Source organism: Nilaparvata lugens, chromosome 9 (genome assembly GCF_014356525.2).
Source record: "Nilaparvata lugens isolate BPH chromosome 9, ASM1435652v1, whole genome shotgun sequence".
Taxonomy (NCBI): Eukaryota; Metazoa; Arthropoda; class Insecta; order Hemiptera; family Delphacidae; genus Nilaparvata; species Nilaparvata lugens.
The window spans coordinates 44,564,774-44,586,642 of NC_052512.1; the positions used below are offsets into that span (position 1 = coordinate 44,564,774).

The following is a 21,869-nucleotide window of genomic DNA, read 5'->3' on the forward strand; positions in this document are numbered from 1 at the left end:
CTATATTTCATATAACTAGAGAAGTACGAGAAAATTCTATCCAATTTGGTAGCCGAGTCAATACACAATAGATTTCTGTAGTTTTCCTCATTGCCCTGACCCTCCTGGAGATATTCAGCCAACAACGTCCTTCTGCGATGTTCAAACGTAGGGCACCCGAAAAGAGCGTGAAAGAGATTATTGTCAGCTAGTTGATTACACATCGTGCATATCTCCTCACTTGAGAACGTCGCTGTGCATCCCTTATAGTAGATTGTAGAGTGGTTTGGTTGGGCTAATCTCAGTTGACTGATGAGACGCATTTTCCAAATATTTCTTCTAAAGCTCAAGTACAGCTCTCCTGTGCCTAGACTGCTTATATCCTGGAAAAGCCTATTGTAGCGTGAGTTCACTACCCGGTTGATGTCTATAAGGACTTTGTTTTTCTTATATTCCTCCAATATTCGGATTACATCTGTCCTGGTTTCCATTCTATGTAGCTCATTCTCAAGTCCAGCACTACGAAGTTTTTGGTTTAGTTGAGATATCCAATTATATTTCACTTTGTTTGCGGGCATCAAATCCAACTCTTGGAGTCTCTCAAGGCATATTCTTGGCAGCCTCCCGGTCTCCATTCTCTTTACTTTCAGATACCACATCAGCATTTTCTTCAGGACTATACACTCACTGTGGTTCAATCCTAACTCAACGCGTATATAGTGCATTGGGGTATTCTTTCTCCAAAAGTAGAGTGATTTGAAGAAATGCTTATCGGCTGATTCAATCCTGTCACAGTAAGATGGCGCCCAAACTTCAGCTGCGTACAAAAGGGTAGATGCCACAATAGACTGGTGAAGTCGTACAATAGTCTCCAATTGGCTTACTCTTGTAGCGATACATATCTCTTTTAGTTTATTTGCTGCCATCCGCGCCTTCTTACTAGCCTCGTCCATATTTGCAGAGAAGAGTCCAGATGAAGAAAAAACCGTTCCCAGGTAGCAATATCTACTTGCCGTTTCAATTCGCTGATCCTGAAAAGTGATCTGTCGTCTGTTACCTCTACCACCTCTTCTTACTGGTATCACTTTTGTTTTTAGAACATTCACCTCCAGATTATTCAACGTACAGTATTCCCTCAAAATATCTGATGCTCTCCTGATACCCCTCCATGTCATATCTAGAACTACAAGATCATCTGCATATAGCAGCGCCACAAGATCTCTATCTCCGTTCAAATTAACTCCTTTACATCCACGATTTTCAAAAAAGGATACAATGTCGCTTATGAACAATGAAAAGAGTAGAGGACTCATTGAATCACCCTGCAAGACGCCTTTAGTGACATTGATTTTCGATTCCGATCCAGTGTTCAATTGTACAACTGCAATATCATATAGAGACTTGATAGTCTTGATCATTTTTGTGGATATGCCAAGACTACAGAGCTTAGGCCATAATATCGAATAATCCAAACTATCAAAAGCTCGTTTGTAATCCACGAACATGGTGAAAACTGTCCTTTTTTGGAGCCGAGTAGCTATGTTTAAAGCTGAACTGAGCACAAATATGTTGTCTATGCATCCTCTGGCTTTCCTGAAACCACTCTGCTCTTCTGGGAGTTTGCCCTCTAATTCTGCCCATTGCATTATCCTCTCAGCTAAAATACTTGTGTACAGCTTTGTTATGGCATTGATTGACGCGATTCCTCGGAAGTTTTCCGGTAAGCTAGGGTCTCCCTTCTTGAATAGATGGAACATAAGTATTTGTCCCCAGCTCTCAGGTGCTATTCCTGAGTTGAATACATTATTGAACAAGTTCAACAAGTAGTGTTCCCATGAGGCCGGCAAGATCTTGAACAATTCATAGCCCAATCCATCAATTCCAGGCGATTTTCTCATCTTGCTCTTCTGGATAACTGTTTGTAGCTCTATTAAGCTTATCTCTTCATCCATGTATTCATCCGAGTATACACAGGTTAAAACCAATTCTGTTCGAGGTCCTGCATAGAAATTTCTATAGTACTGGATCCAAGCCTCAAGGCTTACTGAACAATTTGAATTCTTCTTCGGCCATCTCTGAGTGTTTCTCTTAACAGCGTTCCAAAATGATTTACTATCCTTTGCCTGATATATTTCATTCAACAAGTTTTCATGGAACAATCTTTTTGCTCTTCTTGTTATCTCCCTGAACGCTTTCTTAGAATGCAGTAGATTTGAAAGATTGATTTCAGAAGGTTGCCTACCAAATTTCCTCCACTCCTTGCGTATTTTCCTCTTTGCATTTGCACACTCTAGATTATACCATGGCTTATCTTGACAAACTCTCTTACTTTCCGTTGAACTGACTACTCTTTTGATAATCAGTACTTCTGATTGTACTGCATTTTCTCTGACAGCAATTGAAAAATTATCATAGAGTTCACTAGCATTTTCCGAATAAAAATAGATTCTTCGATTTTCTGTCATAAGTCTTTTGAAATAATTTGTATTTTCTCTTGTCAAGTTGTATCGTGATATTAATCTTTCTGTTTGGATTGCTGGTACCGCTGGCTCCGAATATTCGAAGGATGTTTTGATAGTTACTGAGACAGGCATATGACTACAACTTTCAAAACAGGGCGCGATTTCAAAGTCACTAATATAATCAATCAGCTCGAACGTAATCCAGGCCATATCAACTGTGCTACTTCCATTATATGTGATGTTTGTGAATTTGCCATGCTTGTCATTAACTGATCTACCATTCACTACCAGCATTCCATTGTCTTCCATCAATTCAACCAACTTGCGACCTCGAGAATCACATACCAGATCCTGTGCTCGCCTCTCACTGGACAACTCTGTCTCTTCCGACAATTCTTGCACATATTGATTGAGTAAACCAATTCTTGCATTCCAGTCTCCCCCCAATATTATTTCAGAGACCTCCTCATTAATTTTTACCTCTCTCAAGAAATTCGAAAGTAAGTCAAGACAGGAATCAGTGCTTGCACCAGGTCTCCAATAGACATTCCCCACAATCAGAAAGAAGTTGAAAATTTTTATTTTCAGTATCAGCCAATAGCTGTTATCATCCAGCAAAGTTGTATCACTCAAATTCTTTCTCACTAAAGTCATAAATCCGCCACTGGGTCTACCTCTGATATTAAATCTGGTCGCATTGGAAGTGAACACATTATAATACTCAAACCATGCCGGTCTAGGAAAATCATTGTTGACAAGAAAAGTTTCAGAAAAACAAATTATAGAGCTCTTAGACAAGTAATTAATTGTTTCCGCGCTGAAAGACGATAGAAATCCTCTCTTATCCGATTCGTTGTTAAATTTTAGTATAATGGGAGAAATAGCCTTTGGATTCCGTGGTGGCATACGGTAGCATCGATTTATTGTGTCTTTATTGAGGGGGAAATCAATACTATCTGAAATGATTTTAATAATGTTGAACAAACTCTCGCTTTCCACCCTAGGAATATTCATGATTTTTATTCCATTATACTGGAGTAGTTGTGTATTATTGATAACTTGCATATTTATTCTTGATATATTTCTTTTGACTGTGTCGTTCTCCTTGGCCAACTTATCTATTTTTACATTACAAGTGCTGATATCTGTTTTTAGTTTAGTTATTGCATTCATAAGCTCTTTCTTACAAGTCTCCACTGAAGTTTTGACCGCCGTATTATTAGTACTCATTTCTGTCTTAATAGAATTAAGTTCGTTTGATATGAATAATTTCAGCTGCTCCACCAGAGATTGGTCGCTTTTATTTTCCATGTTTCTAGAGTTCAAATAATATTATGAAAACAACTACGGTAAACAGGCCGTTGTAGATATTGCGCAGACTGTTTTCGTAGGGCTTATCCGCTTATCCGCCGATTAGGAAATTCAAGGTTGAACAGCTGACTTCAAGTAGTACGCCTGCGATGTCCACAAATGACTCAGATCGTAGTCATAGCAACGGGAGACGCGCGCCTCTGCTAACAGCTGATTATCTGAAGTGTTGAGCTGTTGACTGTATCGACGGGGATGATAACGATATCTGTCTGTACTAGCCAGCTCCTCACACCCCCTCTATTGAAGAGAAGTCAGTAGGCAGAATTGTTTGTTTGCTGTTAACATCAACAGGCGAAAACCGGCCGCAAAAATGGATTCCTAAGCTCGTCACAATAGGTTATGTGCTATGCGAGTGTCTTTTTCCACACACAAGACTTACCGAATCGATGTGACTGGATATTCGAATCAGGTAGGATACATTATAACTCAAAGAACCACCAAGAACACACTTCACTCTAGACAATTCAATTAAACACTTTAAATTTACTAAAATTTTGGAGCAAACTAAACAAGCTTTTCACAGGGAAGCTCAGTGCTACCAACCCCCCACACTAATAATAGACAGTGTATAGGGTGTCTATGTTGCAAATGTGAGTGTTAACTGAAGCCGATAGTCCTAGTAGTTGTTTTTGGTGAAGCTATGTGACGCTGGTAGTCTCTCATACTGTGCCCTTCTTACACTCTTACACTCCCAACAACACACTAATAATAGACAGTAGTCGACAATAATCGGAGAAGAAATTTGCAACATAACGGTCCTTTACCATGGCATATCCTCTTAAGCTATTTCTTCTTTGTGGTAATATTTTTTGACTGATACATATTGATAGGTATTTTTCTATGGCTACAGTAATATTAAAATTTTTTTGTTTTATTTACAGCTGGACGCAATAGCAGATGCCAAACATGACTGGCAGAATACACAGTTCTTGCACGTGTTTCAAGAACAGCTGATTACTGGAGTGAGATCAGCTGATGAACAGCTGTTTGGAGGAGCGTCGTCTGCAGCTGATGGGTTGATGGATCGTCAGATGGGTGCTATGGTAATTCATTATTCATTCTAATAATTGCAAAATAATAATAATAGAATAGAATAGAATAGCTGCCTTTATTTTTACCTAGGAGGGCGGAGTTAGGGCGCAGCCGGCCCTCTCTTACACTCAACCCTCCAATACAACACTAAATAATTACTAGATTAAACAAATCAAATTCAGAAAAAAATATATACAATATTACAAACAAGGTGAATAAATATTATTAAAATACAAAAATAATAATCAATGGAGAAAAAAAAAATATATATATAGTGAGGTCCATATTATAATGGCAGTGGAGAAAGATAGGGGAACAACGTTGCCGAACCACTGTCTTGTCAATGCCTTCTATAGACGTAAATAACGTTATAGCTGCGTTTTCGTTTGCGTGTAAATTTACGCAGTCGACGACGACAAGCATTGTTGACATTCATATGGTCTAAATTTCAAGTGTGCTAAAGCAGCTGATCAAATAACTTTTCATTATTTGTGGTAATTATTCAAGAATCAAAACAGTTTTAATAGTAATATCTGGGCACCGAGCTTCGCACGTTATTTATTTATTGATAAACAGAGCACAATTTTTCAAAATATGATTGGGGAGGACAAACAGGCACAGCCCAAAACTGTTTATTCCCCGAATTTCGATTTACAAATGGTCCAAAAAGTAGGTTATGTTTCATAAACTTGAATCCAGGTCCAATTTTCAGTCAAAATATTTAAAAACAGAAGCGTTCTAATTTAGATTGTGTACTAACCAAATTGAATAACAAAATAACACTCACTAATCACTTAAAACTGTAAAATAATGATCAACTTTGAATATTATTATATACTCTAATTTAGAGTGATAAACCATGTCATGTCAACAAATCAGATTATTTTTATAGAGTCTAATAAAATTTCTAGATAATATTTCTCGCGAGATACGGTAAGCTGTTTGAATGATTACACAGCTGATCTCCCACACAGGCACACACATCTTCTGTTATCGACAGACGACGAAATCTGTTCTTCCAAGGATGAATTATCCTTTTAATGTCCTTCAGCGAGTTTTTCCAGGGATGAGACCTAGTGCAATCGAATCTTTATATTATAAACCTACTATGTTCTGAATTTCGTGAGAATCGTTAGAGCCGTTTTCGAGATCCGGTGAAACATATAAACATCTAAACAGAAATTGCTCGTTTAATGGTATAGGATAAATATATTGCCATTTAAAAGTTTAAAAAATTATAAACTCAACCTCCCTCATTAAAGCATAATTGAACATAATCTTCTAGGTTATTTAGACAAATTTAAATCCACCCAATCTGATATCCTCGCCCTGTTGTGGTCGACGACAGCACTAACGCACAAACGAAACCCCAGCTTTAGCAAACCTCTGTCTTGTCAATGCCTTCTATAGACGGTAGCTGATACAGGTTTATTGATGTAATATTAACTGTTCATTCTCGTTTAAAATAATCAATTATATTTTACTAGCAGGTAACCCGTGCTTCGCAAGGGTCTTTCTTAAAACTTGACGTAATGAAATCTAGAAGAATTCAAAATAGACCTATGTACAGCGAGTCAGTCATTCTATCAGGGCTCGAATAATTTTGAAATTTTAATTAAATAAAAATGGAAGAATATAATTTCTTTATGTAAATAACACCTTCATTGAAAGACATATTAACTGCATGCGTTTTCATATTGCCGATACAGCATTGATGAAACTGTAGACGTTTATTTAGCATTTGTCTCAAAAATTGTTCTAGCTGAAAAATTAATAATCCATGCCACGTGTAGGCCTAAACATTGCATCAGGAAAACGAAGTTTCAAAACTATGTTTTAAAGGTAGAAAGCAATATAGAAGCAGATGTTCTTTTTTAATTTCGACCATATGATTTGGTGATTTTTTAATGAAATCGAATGTACCATTAATGAAATTCAAACATCAATTCTGAAAAATCTAGAAGGAAAATTAAAATTTAGGCTTCCAGGTGCACGAGATTGATATTTTTAGAATCTATGTGCAAAATTTGGAGATCTAAATCATTCCCGTTTTTCCGGTATGCAATCCACAAGTTGACATATTTTGATGCGAACAAACGAACACACGAACAAACACAACCCTACTCTCTCTTATTATATAGATTAAGCAAAAAATTATATTTTTCAATAATTTCATAATGAATTTACATAATTCTACATTGTTTGAAGGCAAAAGGCGATTTGGCAACAGAGCAAAGCAAGGAAGAGATAGTGCTATCCGCATTGCTGAATGATAGACAAGGATAGCAATACCATTGCTGATCAAACACTTCCTTTATAACGTAGACCTCACTATAGTAAATAATAGATAATATAAATAGGCAACCAGAGTGACCACCAGAGTGAGTAATTCATACCTTTACCCCAAACTCGAAATATAAATTTGAGGGCACAGCTTCTAAACTACTAGATAATATCGATACTAGAGTCGACACTAGTAATTGACCGAGCGAAGTGAGGTCTAAGATTCAAGTCGACGGTTTTTCATTTCTCTTTATGTTTATGGGTACGCGACTAGGTGCCACCCTAACTACTTGAACCCTTTTAAAACTGGTTTGTAGGGAATAAGTAGACGTGAGTCATACCCGTCTACTTGTCTCCTTACTGAGGAGGTGACAACTAGTCGGGGAGACACTCTGACGCGAGGGTGCGAGGTGTCAAGTTGTCGTTTACGATCGGGACTAGTTGACACCTCCGGTCCAGTAGGTGTCGAGTAGTCGGGGTGACAACTTGACGGCAAGGGCATATTTTTACGAGGGTACAAGTAGTCGTCTACGGTCACGACAACCTATCCCCCCCCCCTCGACTCCACTCCACAAGAAATCACCATTCCGGCTGGCTCTTCATTTGAAAGTTGGAAAATGAAGCCTAACTATCAAGTTCTATATGAAAAGGCATTAAGATTCCTAATTTATATATATATATATATATATATATATATATATATATATATATATATATATAATATATATATATATATAAAAGCGAAATGGCACTCACTCACTGACTGACTGACTGACACACTGACACACTGACTCACTCACTCGCAGAACTAAAAATCTACCGTACCAAAAACGTTCAAATGTAGTAGGTATGTTCAGTTGGCCCTTTAGAGGCGCACTAAGAAATCTTTTGGCAATATTTTAACTCTAAGGGTGGTTTTTAAGGGTTTAAAGTCCGTCTTTTAGCATGTATATTCTTCTTATTCTCTTAATTATAATTGAAAAATGTCCATACCATATGTTAATATAGAACTATAATCTAGAGAGAGTACCTCTTCGAAACAGTTGTTAACTGGTAACTAAATTAATAATTTTGTCAGGTTGTCATCAAGTTGAGTTGACTTTGTTAGGTTGGCACCAAGTTGAAGATGAAATGCATTTATCGCGGAAAAATTGATGTAAAAGCATGTATATTCTTCTTATTCTCTTAATTATAATTGAAAAATGTCCATACCATATGTTAATATAGAAGTATAATCTAGAGAGAGTACCTCTTCGAAACAGTTGTTAACTGGTAACTAAATTAATAATTTTGTCAGGTCGGCATTAAGTTGAGTTGACTTTGTTAGGTTGGCACCAAGTTGAAGATTGAAATGCATTTATGGCGGAAAAATTGATTGGGCACTGCTACTTCAATCAGAGCTATTCCTCGCTTCGCTCGCCATATCCGTTTAGCCAGACGTTTAGTCTGGACCCCTGACTGGATCGTCCTATCATACGATAAGAATGCTCAAATGAAAAATGCAGGCGAGCGAAGCGAGCCTGCTGATCTTATTCTTGGACGATCCAGTCGGGGGTCCAGGGAGCGGAGCCCCCTGGCTAGACGGATACGGCGAGCGAAGTGAGCCTGACGGCTAGTAATTAAATAAATTTCTCTACAAACGTTTTCATGTTTCTGTTTCCAGGTTGACCTCCACCACACAGCCGAATTCGAGGAGCCGTTCTATCTGGTGGTAGTAGAACGCACAACCTCGGGCACAACCATCCACACGTGGCGTTTAGTGATCGCCAGCGCTAGCACGGCGGGGGACTCGGCAACAATGTTGTCAGGGTCGATGATGTATGTGCCCGACTCGCAGTTGGTGCAGGAGGAGAATGACGACACGTTTATTGGCGGGGCGGCGCCGGAGGAGGAGGCGGCCATGTCGCAGGCACATAGACAGAGTACCTCGGCTGGAGTGCATGTCAGCATATCTACCACTAAGGTTGGTAGTCTATTATCTACTGTCTATGCTCTTTTGTATCTTCTCAGAAGCAACGCGTTGCATCCGAAAAGATACACAAGGAGCTTTAATGTATCTTTCCATGTCACAGGCACATAGACAGAGTAGCTCAGCGGGAGTGCATGTCAGCATATCTACCACTAAGGTTGGTAGTCTATTATCTACTGTCTATGCTCTTTTGTATCTTCTCAGAAGCAACGCGTTGCATCCGAAAAGATACACAAGGAGCTTTAATGTATCTTTCCATGTCACAGGCACATAGACAGAGTAGCTCAGCGGGAGTGCATGTCAGCATATCTACCACTAAGGTTGGTAGTCTATTATCTACTGTCTATGCTCTTTTGTATCTTCTCAGAAGCAACGCGTTGCATCCGAAAAGATACACAAGGAGCTTTAATGTATCTTTCCATAAGCAACATTGATAGAGGGATAACTTTATATTTCAAACACCTATTTGATCTCTGTATAATAATATGAATCACTCATTCTTCAGTGAGGTCCACGTTATAATGGCAGTGTACGATTGTCAATTCTGTTGCTGTCCTTTTCTATCATACAACAAAACAGATGACGCTATCTCTCTCTCGCTTCGCAATGTTGTCAGTTTGCCTCCATATTTTATTTTTACTTTTGACAGTGACTGTACAAATGTAAACAAACAATTCTCAGGCGCCATTTTTTTCTTCATTCTATCAAAATACTTGAGTTTGCCAGCATATTTTATTTTTACTTTTGACAGTGACTGTACAAAAGTAAACAAACAATTCTCAGGCGCCAATTTTTTTCTTCATTCTATCAAAATATTTGTGTACACAAGTCGTATAATTGATTTAAAATGCATTTTTGAAACAATTGAATAATTTATAGACATTACCGTATGAGAAACACTAATTAAAATACCTGAAATGACATTTTAAAAGTTGATAACTAACCAACCAACCATCCTAAACTTCATCCATGCTTCAGTTAGCCTACCCGTATAGGTTAGACCTCCTCGTACCTGTATAAATAATATTGAAAGGTTATTTCTGAATTATTTCCATTGAAATTACTTATTTTAAATAGGATTTCTATTTTTCTATTATTTTTAAAGGAAATTGGAATAGAATACCTACCAAATACCTCAATTTCTGTTGTTTTGAAATTATTCAGATTGTTGTATCACAGCTTTTTAAATTAGCCGCCATTTCAGGTTTGTATAAAAATAAAAATCTGATCTCAGTTATGAATGCAAATTCACGAATCAAATTATAAAAAAAATATATTTTCTTGATTAGTTTGACATTAAATTGATTATTCAATCAAGGAAATTATAATTATTATTAGATCAAATTTAATGGGATGAATTGAGTAACAGCTGTGTACAGTCAGTGGCAAAATGGAGAGACTTGGCAACGTTTTTCTCCTACCTATCTTTCTTCACTGCCATTATAACGTGGACCTCACTATGACTGAGGCATAGTTCGAATTGATAGATAGTGAGCAACTATTACTATCGATAAGATAAGGTGCCAGCCAGCTATCATTTGTTTCATGCGGCTTTAATATAATAAAGATTTTTCTTCCAATTCTGTGATATTATAAATGTGAATGTCTTTGTAAAATTATATTTTTAATAATTTATTGTATCCTCTCTTGGAAAGGTGTTCTCTAAATTTCCCCTCTGGCTCCATGTTTTATTTTGTTCCGTGGAGACTTGTTAAGGTGCGTACAGATATACGCGCCGCGAACATGAGCAAAATTTTCACTTTTAATCAGCTGATTATATCTGTATTTTTACAGAAACGGTAAGATCAAAGACCTTAAAGAGATATAAGATAAGATAAGATAAGATAAGATTCTTTATTTCGCAACCAATTTACAACAACAGTACAGCGCACAAAACTAAAAAAAGATAGCAAATAAGAATAATAAAACAATACTTAAGACAACTTTTTAACCAAATAAATATGAAATTTGCTGATAATACTAATTGTATTAATTCTCATTATAGGATGATGAAATGTAATCTAGCACAGCTACACTGTTTTACTAAATTGCTTGTTTTGAACTGTCCTTTAGTTCTGTTCAGTGATGCTCCTGCAATGCGAACGTGACCTTGTCAGCAAGGTCTTTGCATGCAGTATTTTATTTCGTGCATTAATTAATTTTAAATTTTATTACACCATAATTAATGCACGAAATAAAATACTGCATGCAAAGACCTTGCTGACAAGGTCACGTTCGCATTGCAGGAGCATCACTGAACAGAACTAAAGGACAGTTCAAAACAAGCAAAACTTAACTTAATAAATAATAATGACAATAGATAAAATATATTAAAGTTGAGAAAAGAAATACAATAAAAGATAATAAGAACTAAAAAATACAAAAAAAATCTATCCTGAATATAATTCAAAGAACAAAAGTACTGATAAAAATCGAGGTAGTCAGGCCAAGTTACCCACAATATAGACCCACAATGCTTATGCCTTCCCAATGATAGCTCTTACTTGAAATTGAAGACCGCCATTGGGGTATTTTAGCACGAGATATTATATCTATATATTTGTTATATTATATTTATTAAGCGTATGGCAGTATACACAACACATTTATGATCACAAAATTCGAAAAAAAGAAAACAATAGAAAATTCATATATAAAACGAATGAAAATATTTCAGTCACTTTTGACCTGGAAATTAGAGGCATGCTTCCAGGGTATTTAAGTAGGCTATTGATGCTGGTTTAGCCACCAGGAAATCTTCATGCGCACCCGTGTATGCTGATCTGGGACACTCCTCCACTATGTGTCTCACAGTCTGGACTGCTCCACACTCACAAGTGGGGGAGTCAGCCTTCCCCCACTTATGCACATCTACCATGACGAGCTCGTACCCTATTCAATGCCGACCATGTTTTACGAGGCAAATCGAAGCCTGGTGGCCTTTTGGCTACAAATGGGATGTCAATGTTCTGCTTTGCTGACCACGCTTGTTGCCAGGCCTCAGTTAAACGGAAACCTGAATCTAAGTTGAAATACTTGATTTACAGATTCCATAGAATCAGTTTAATAAACAATAAGAGTATTGCAAAATTGCTATATACTGCATATGTTCAGTCCATCTTGCAGTATGGATTACTGGCTTGGGGTGGTGCGGCAAACTGTTACATAAATGGGTTATTTTTTGTGCAGAAGTATATAATAAGAGCGGCTCTTGGAAAACAAAGACGTTTCCCGAGTGCTGAATTGTTCATAACATTTGATGTTTTGCAATTAAAAAAATTGTACATTAAGAGTTTAATTCAACATGTAAAAAGGAAAAATATTGAAATTACTATTCGTGAAACTCCATATAATCTCAGAAATCAGACAGTTGAACAGGACAGAATTGACCTGGAAATTTGTAGGCGTCAATTAAATTTTAGAGTAAATAAAATCTTACAAACAGTTCCTGATAATATTATTAAAATTAGCTGTGATAAACATAAGGCTGGTGAATTTCACGATTGGATAAAGGCTTATGAGCCCACTTGGTGAGCCCACTTGTGTGTGTTTGTCTATTGTCAAATCGCGTGTATAGAGTTTTTGAAATCTCCGTTAGTCTTTTTTTCTTGTTTTGTTTCACTTGACTTTCATCTGTTTTTTCTGCAGTTTCATCTCCACATCCAAAATCATACGTCTAAAATCACACTGCTGTACGATAAAAAAGCAACTCGTATCCGCGCTCAGTTTTTTCTTTGCGGGTACTATATTGTTTCCGAAGTGTATTGATTTTTAGTTTAAAATGTTGAAAACATTATTTTTGTATTATATCATATTGTATCATGTTTTACTGCATACTGCTTGTTGTTTTGTACTTTTGGAAATAAATAAATTTCAATTTCAATTTCAATAAGGCTGTAATTGCCGTCCTAACCGGTGGCTTACGAGATTGCAGACGGCTCTGATTGGCATCTTGTATATCCTCATGTATTGGCAGGCTTCGATTTTCCTGTATATTCTTGTACTCTCTAGTGAGGGCGGGCATTCATGCGTAGTGTTGTGTTGTGTTTGGTCAGGAGAACTAAAGTTTGTCTGACCGCCAGCAAGTGCTAGTCCATTTAGCATTATGTCCATTTGCTCTTGCTCAATCTCGCCTTTCTTATGGGCTGGTCTGTTGGGGAAGTACTTATATAACTCTCTTAAGGCCAGTAATGTCTCTGCATAAGTCTCTAGTTAGAGCAATTGCTAATCAAGAGAATGTTGATTTTCTATCGTCATGCCAGGTTATGAAAATCATGCCTCCGAGGCACCTGTACGTCTTCAAGGTCCTGTCTGAATTCTATTGGTCTAGTGGAAATCAAGGGGCAACTTTGGGACATGAAACTGGAATAATGAGAACAAGGTTCACTGATAGGTTCCCAATCCCTAGACCCAATAGCACTTTCTTTCAAAAATCTTTTTGTTTTTTGCAAGGCAGGTTTTTCAATCATGTGCCACAGGATATAGTTTATGCTAATTATCCTCTTCCTGTTTTCAACAGAAAAATAAAAAAGGTAATTTTTGCTCTCAATATCGATGTCATTGAAAGCTGGTATCATATTCAGAGATAAGATTATTCATTTATGTGGAAAACCCTTGATAAAATGTTTTAAAATTAGCATGTAAGTCATATTGAGTTATCATGCCTTTTAGTATGTATTCAGTGAGGTTCCCTGCTAATGTTCTACTGTTGTAGAAATTCAATAGGTCTAATCATTTTGAATATCCTCAAATTTTTCAATTTTTAATTGCGTAGCTCCATCTCATTTCATACTTTTTTGTAGCCTATACAGTATATTTACAAAATGTTTCATCTTAGCCTAGTATAATTAGTTATGCTCTCGTTTCATATATTATTTGCTTCTATATTCTTTTTATTTTTGTCAATATTCTAATATTCATTATATTGTTGTTGATATGATACTCCTGTGCGCGGACGGAAAATTTATTTTCTTTGTGCTCAGTAAATTTGCCATAATTATTATGATTTAGTTTTAAACTTTTATTGTATTATTGTTTTATTTACAATCAATATTGTGTTTCCAAAAGTATGTCTGTATTTGTTTTTATGGCAAATAAAGTCTATTCTATTCTATTCTATTCTATTCATTATCCAAGGTGCACCGTGTAGGGGTGGACTAGCGTTGTTATATTATAGATTACAAAGGCATTGGTATGTAATAATCTTATAGGTTGCCCCCTCAATGGCCGATTTCAATACCAAGTACGACACTAGCGCTGCATGTGAGTCATCTATGCATCTTTAAGGTCTTTGAGTAAGATACAGATATAAAAATCTGGTGTGGTACACTCACACAACTTTCCTTGCTCATTGAACTATAAGCCGCATTTATCAAACGAGGATAATCTAGGGGAATAACATAATGACGATTGACGGTTGACGATTGACGATTGACGATTGATATTTGCAACTACGATCAGGCTACTGTATATGTGTATATACAATTGTTTTCAGAGTACTTTTTCCTTTATGTAAATTGTGAAATTCGATGATTTTTTTGAAATTCGTCAAAACAGCTGTTCTACAGATGAAATATCTTGACTATGACTGTGTTCTTTTTATAAACTGCTCTACCTACCGTACCCACGGTATATGGAAGAAGAAAAAGTAAAAACCGTGTACCTACCTATCTCATGCACGAGAAGGAGGTTACAAAGTCCATTTCTCAAGGATTGGGTGGACCCCCCATTAGTACCCCAGGAAAAAGACTCATGTCAGTTGATAGAGCTAATAAATAACTATACAGGGTATGGATTTGAAAAAAATCGTTGGAGCCGTTTTTGAGAAAATCGTGAAAAACATGGTATTTTAGTCATTTTCCGCCATTTTTCTCAAGAATATTACGGAGCTCCTGAAATTTTCCCAGAAATGAGACTTATGCCAGTTGATAGGGCTTATAAATAGCTATCCATGATATAAATTTGAAGAAAATCGTTAGAGCCATTTTCGAGAAAAACGTGAAAAACATGGTTTTTTAGTAATTATCCGCCATCTTGAATTGAATTTTATTGAATTTCTTATTGTCGGGCCCTCATGGTATAGGGACCTTAAGTTTGAAATTTCAAGTCGATCGGTTAATTAGGAATGGAGTTATCGTGTTCACAGACATACACACACACACACACACACACACACACACACACACACACACACACACACACACACACACAACACACACACACACACACACACACACACACACACACACACACACACACACACACACACACACAGACCAATACCAAAAATCATGTTTTTGGACTCAGGGGACCTTGAAACGTATAGAAAACATGAAATTGGGGTACCTTAATTTTTTTGGAAAGCAATACTTTCCTTACCTATGGTAGTAGGGCAAGGAAAGTAAAAAGCTTGGCATCAGCTGATTAAAAGTGAATTTCTCATGTTCGCGGCGCGTATATCTGTACGCACCTTTATATCTGTTATATACCTCACTCAATTGAAGGTGCTCACCCCTCACCTCCATCACTTTGGGGAAGAGTTCTTATCTTTTCGGCTACGTCATCCCTCCCCGTGACTTGTAACAAAGCTTGGCCTGTTTCGTTCACTTCTCTAGACTCTTGTCCTCTTATCCGGACTCACGTTGTATGGTGAAGTGTGCGGACGGAAATTTGTTCAATGGTGCAAATAGTTATTTGTGCAACTAGTGCGCAAAGTGACACTTTGCTGCACCGAAAGAAACGTTTACGCCCGAGCCGTAGGCTAGTAAGGAATGGTTTCTTGAGTGCAGCAGAGGAACTTTGCGCACGTATTTCACATTAAGTTTTTCCTACAGTTACCATTGAATATGAAAAGTGGGTAATTATGGGTAAAATTGCCTGAAATGCATCAAATGTTTTTCTGTGTAATTTAATTATTGATAAAAACCTTAATCCTAAAATCCTAAAGTCCTCGTTGTCCTTGGTTATTATATATTATAATGAATAATAATTAGCGCGTTGTGCTTGGTTGCACCTCTGCTCACTATAGCAGCCACAGCAGTCACTGTTACCAACTTCATTTTGATTTTGCTGCACTGTTGCTCCATATAACCTACTAAGTATTTTGCGTTGCCATGTTGCAAATCTGGAGTGCAGAAAAAATTTTCCCGCACTAGAGCGGAAAAGTGATTCTTTGCGTTCTGTAATCAGTGCAGCAATGGCCACTTTTCAACGTAACTGTAGGAAAAATTAATAAACGCGAATTAGTTCGAGCGTGCTGATAAACTGGAAGATAAATCTGATCCTTATGCTCTGCCGACATCAACATATCCAGGGGCAAAAAATTTTGAAAGCCGGCGAGTTTGTTCCTTTATATCAAATTTAGACACAAAAGGACGCTTAGGTGGAGTCAGTTTCCACAGTATTCAAAGGGATTATTCAGAAGCCTATTGTTTATTGTTTTTGAAGGGACGGATTCAAGGGTCCAAATGTTCAAAGAACCCCACACGTCAACCGAAGCTTATTGTGTTCCCAAGTAGTATGTTAGTTAGGCAAACCAATACCTGTGTCCTTTACAAGAACCAGGAGTTTTTCCCTATACTAACATCCCATTCATCACCTGGATGCTTGTCGCAATCCAGTGTGATATGCTTGGCAGTCTCTTCAGACTGATTAGTCCTCGTGACCTACGTGAGTTCCACTCCTGGCCTACTTTGAAGGTCCTACCGCTGAGAAAGGGGCGGCCAAGTTGCCTCTAGGGCGCCCGGCCACCCTTGACTCAGCCTCTTGACCTACATTTGTGCCTGCTGCAGTTTCATCCATCTCTGGTCTCTTGGGTTTTTCTTTTTGCCCCTCCGAAACTCTGCAGGGTCAGAAGCCTCACCTCTCCCAGGAAGTTTTGCCTGAATGGCCGCCCTTCTCTGAGCAGTGGTGAGTTTTGGTCTCGTGACCTACGTGAGTTCCACTCCTGGTCTTTATGTAGCTCAGGTTCCGCTGAGAGAGTGGACGCCAAACTGCCTCTAGGGCGCCCAGCGCCCGGACACCCTCGACTCAGCCTCGACCCACATTTGAGCCTGGAGTTCACCCATCTCTGGTCTCTTGGGTTTTCCTTTTGCCCCTCCGAAACTGCCCTGATGCGGCAGAACCCGTGGGTTTGGAGGCAAGGCAACTTCTGGAGTTGCCTTGAGGTCCATTTTAGTCGCCTCCTACGACAAGCAATTCTGGGTGAATTCTGGGTTTCAACACATTATTGAGTACGATGATCGACTCAAAGCTCCCCCAACCCACAGGGGGCTTCAGAAGCCTATATTCAAGTTTCCTTCTGAAACAGCTTAGATGGTAATGATGCAGCCTGTTTAAGAGTGATAAAGACTAAAGCATTAAAATGCAATAGGTTTTTGATATATTTTTGATAAATTTCAGGTGTGCACACAAGAGCTACCCCTGCCAGATGGAGTGGACGTAATACATGCCAGTCCTGCCGGCGGCCATCTTAGTTCGGCGTCCATATATCCGGCCTGTTTTGCGCCCTACATCATTGTCACAGTCTGCTCGGATAGCACTGTCAGGTATGTGCAACTGTCGGTCCCGGCTGACTTATAGAGAAGAGATAGCATAAGAAAATATTCCACGGTTTGTAGAATTCATTCAAAGTTTGCAAGGTCTGTATCAAATTATGCTGTTGTGTATCAAGTTGAGATGATACTGTATCATATTGTGTTGATACTGTATCATTCAATGTACTTTTTATTGATTAGATTGTTTATTTGTATGTTAATGGGAATAAAATTTATTTGTATTGTATTGTATTGTATTCAGGGTGATATGCCCTGGTAAAGGACCGTTATGTTGCAAATGTGAGTGTGAACTGAAGCCGATAGTCCTAGTAGTTGTTTTTGGTGAAGCTATGTGACGCTGGTAGTCTCTCATACTGTGCCCTTCTTACACTCTTACACTCCCAACAACACACTAATAATAGACAGTGTATAGGGTGTCTATGTTGCAAATGTGAGTGTTAACTGAAGCCGATAGTCCTAGTAGTTGTTTTTGGTGAAGCTATGTGACGCTGGTAGTCTCTCATACTGTGCCCTTCTTACACTCTTACACTCCCAACAACACACTAATAATAGACAGTGTATAGGGTGTCTATGTTGCAAATGTGAGTGTTAACTGAAGCCGATAGTCCTAGTAGTTGTTTTTTTGTGAAGCTATGTGACGCTGGTAGTCTCTCATACTGTGCCCTTCTTACACTCTTACACTCCCAACAACACACTAATAATAGACAGTGTATAGGGTGTCTATGTTGCAAATGTGAGTGTTAACTGAAACCGATAGTCCTAGTAGTTGTTTTTGGTGAAGCTATGTGACGCTGGTAGTCTCTCATACTGTGCCCTTCTTACACTCTTACACTCCCAACAACACACTAATAATAGACATGTATAGGGTGTCTATGTTGCAAATGTGAGTGTTAACTGAAGCCGATAGTCCTAGTAGTTGTTTTTGGTGAAGCTATGTGACGCTGGTAGTCTCTCATACTGTGCCCTTCTTACACTCTTACACTCCCAACAACACACTAATAATAGACAGTAGCCGACAGTAATCGGAGGTGAAATTCGCATCATTAAATATCTATACCATGGGATGTCTTCTCATACTATCCTTTATCTATGCTATCCATTTGCAAAACCATAGGAACGCAACAGAGAGCAAAATTGTTCTCTCGCTCTCTCTCTCTCACTTTCAATAGCTGATCTCTCGAAAACTATTTGGTACATCACAGAAATATAGTTGTAGGAAATTTATCAATATTAATTTTTGAATGGTAATTCATAACTAATTTTAAATGGATCTTCATTTTTGAATGGTAGCACTCGACGTTAGAGAAACAAATTATTGTAGGATTATTCATTGACTGAGCGAAGTGAGGTCTAAGATTCAAGTTGACGGTTTGGCATTTCTCTTAATGTTTAAATGTTTATATATTGCGCATTTACGGCGAAACGCGGTAATAGATTTTCATGAAATTTGACAGGTGTGTTCCTTTTTTAATTACGCGTCAACGTATATACAAGGTTTTTGAAAATTTTGCAATTCAAGGATAATATAAAAGGAAAAAGGAGCCTCCTTCATACGCCAATATTAGAGTAAAAATCAGACTATAAAATCATTCATCACTAGCCGTCAGGCTCGCTTCGCTCGCCATATCCGTCTAGCCAGGGGGCTCCGCCCCCTGGACCCCCGACTGAATCGTCCAAGAATGAGATCAGCAGGCTCGCTTCGCTCGCCTGCATTTTTCATTTGAGCATTTTTATCATATGTTAGGACAATCCAGTCTGGCTAAACGGATATGGCAAGCGAAGCGAGCCTGACGGCTAGTAATATAATATTCCCAGGAATAGCTCTGATTGAAGTAGCAGTGCCCAATCACTTTTTCCGCGATAAATGCATTTCAATCTTCAACTTGGTGCCAACCTAACAAAGTCAACTCAACTTAATGCCAACCTGACAAAATTATTAATTTAGTTACCAGTTAACAACTGTTTCGAAGAGGTTCTCTCTCTAGATTATAGTTCTATATTAACATATGGTATGGACATTTTTCAATTATAATAAATTGAGAGAATAAGAAGAATATACATGCTAAAAGACGAACTTTGAACCCTTAAAAACCACCCTTAGAGTTGAAATATTGAAATTTTGCAATTCAAGGATAATATAAAAGGAAAAAGGAGCCTCCTTCATACGCCAATATTAGAGTAAAATCATTCATCACTAGCCGTCAGGCTCGCTTCGCTCGCCATATCCGTCTAGGATTATTTTCAGGACTTCAATATAATCGGAATTTCCGAATCATTTTTGAAGCCTAGTATTTCATCAATTTTGTTGCATTGCCTGGATATAATCTTTTCCGGAATGATAGATTAAATAAAGCTTGTGGGGGTGTAGCAATTTATGTGAAAGAAGGTATCAAAACAAAAGTTTTAATCACATCTAAACAAGAGTATTGTTCCAGACCAGAGTTTATGCTACTTGAATTATCCTTATCTAGTACTGATAAATTACTCGTTGGTATCTGTTATCGCCCACCAAAATAGGTCATTTCACAGATTTCGAAAGTGCCTTGCTTCTCTTATGCCTTGCTATAACCGTATACTAGTTATGGGGGATATGAACACCGACTTGAACATGACAAATCGTAACTTTGACTACTTTCAACTGACTACAATTTTCCAATGCCTAAACATGACTATTTTACCTCTCGATCCAACTCATCATACTAATGAATCAGACACACTCATTGACCTTCTCATTGTTAGTGATCCCAATGAGGTTGTTCAAGCAGGCCAAATCTCAGTCCCAGCTATTTCTAGACATGATTTGATCTACTGTGTACTTTCCCATAAGATACCCAAGCCAGAACAGAAAATATCACTTATAGAGACTTCAAAAACTTTGATGAAGCCGCCTTCCTGACTGATGTGGCTCAGACTCCATGGCATCAAATTGAAGCATTACCCTCAGTTGATGACATGGTCAAGACTTTCGAGAATTGGACTTTGACTTTGTATGACAAACATGCACCTTATGTGACAAGGAGGATTAATAGAAAACGACGAGTACCGTGGATGACTGAAGACATACTTAAGATGATGGGACGTAGAGACAAAGCACATAGAAATTTAAAAAGACATTTGACTTGGACAGTTTGATAGAGTATAGGAGCCTTAGAAATAGGGTTAAACAGGAATTACGGAATCATTTTTGAAGCCTAGTATTTCATCAAATTTTGTTGCATTGCCTGGATATAATCTTTTCCGGAATGATAGATTAAATAAAGCTTGTGGGGGTGTAGCAATTTATGTGAAAGAAGGTATCAAAACAAAAGTTTTAATCACATCTAAACAAGAGTATTGTTCCAGACCAGAGTTTATGCTACTTGAATTATCCTTATCTAGTACTGATAAATTACTCGTTGGTATCTGTTATCGCCCACCAAAAATAGGTCATTTCACAGATGCCTTGCTATAACCGTATACTAGTTATGGGGGATATGAACACCGACTTGAACATGACAAATCGTAACTTTGACTACTTTCAACTGACTACAATTTTCCAATGCCTAAACATGACTATTTTACCTCTCGATCCAACTCATCATACTAATGAATCAGACACACTCATTGACCTTCTCATTGTTAGTGATCCCAATGAGGTTGTTCAAGCAGGCCAAATCTCAGTCCCAGCTATTTCTAGACATGATTTGATCTACTGTGTACTTTCCCATAAGATACCCAAGCCAGAACAGAAAATATCACTTATAGAGACTTCAAAAACTTTGATGAAGCCGCCTTCCTGACTGATGTGGCTCAGACTCCATGGCATCAAATTGAAGCATTACCCTCAGTTGATGACATGGTCAAGACTTTCGAGAATTGGACTTTGACTTTGTATGACAAACATGCACCTTATGTGACAAGGAGGATTAATAGAAAACGACGAGTACCGTGGATGACTGAAGACATACTTAAGATGATGGGACGTAGAGACAAAGCACATAGAAAATTTAAAAAGACATTTGACTTGGACAGTTTGATAGAGTATAGGAGCCTTAGAAATAGGGTTAAACAGGAATTACGGAACTCAAAGATTAGGTACTTGAATTCATTTATGACAAACATAGACAAGACTCTAAATCACTTTGGCAGGGAATAAAAGAATTCGGGCTTGGCAAAGAGAAATCGAATCCACAAATTGACTTACCATTGAATAATATAAATGACCATTTCGTTTCTCAC

General features: G+C 37.8%; 1 protein-coding gene across 1 annotated transcript in view; it reads left to right on the forward strand.

Moving 5' to 3' along the window:
• LOC111063758 (dmX-like protein 2) overlaps positions 1 to 21,869 on the forward strand; it is a 478,861-nt gene that overhangs the window by 100,993 nt on the left and 355,999 nt on the right. The window contains exons 22-24 of the mRNA XM_039435348.1: positions 4,694 to 4,855; positions 8,791 to 9,090; positions 17,497 to 17,642. Coding sequence (XP_039291282.1) covers positions 4,694 to 4,855; positions 8,791 to 9,090; positions 17,497 to 17,642 — 608 coding nt within the window. The remainder of the gene's footprint in view (positions 1 to 4,693; positions 4,856 to 8,790; positions 9,091 to 17,496; positions 17,643 to 21,869) is intronic.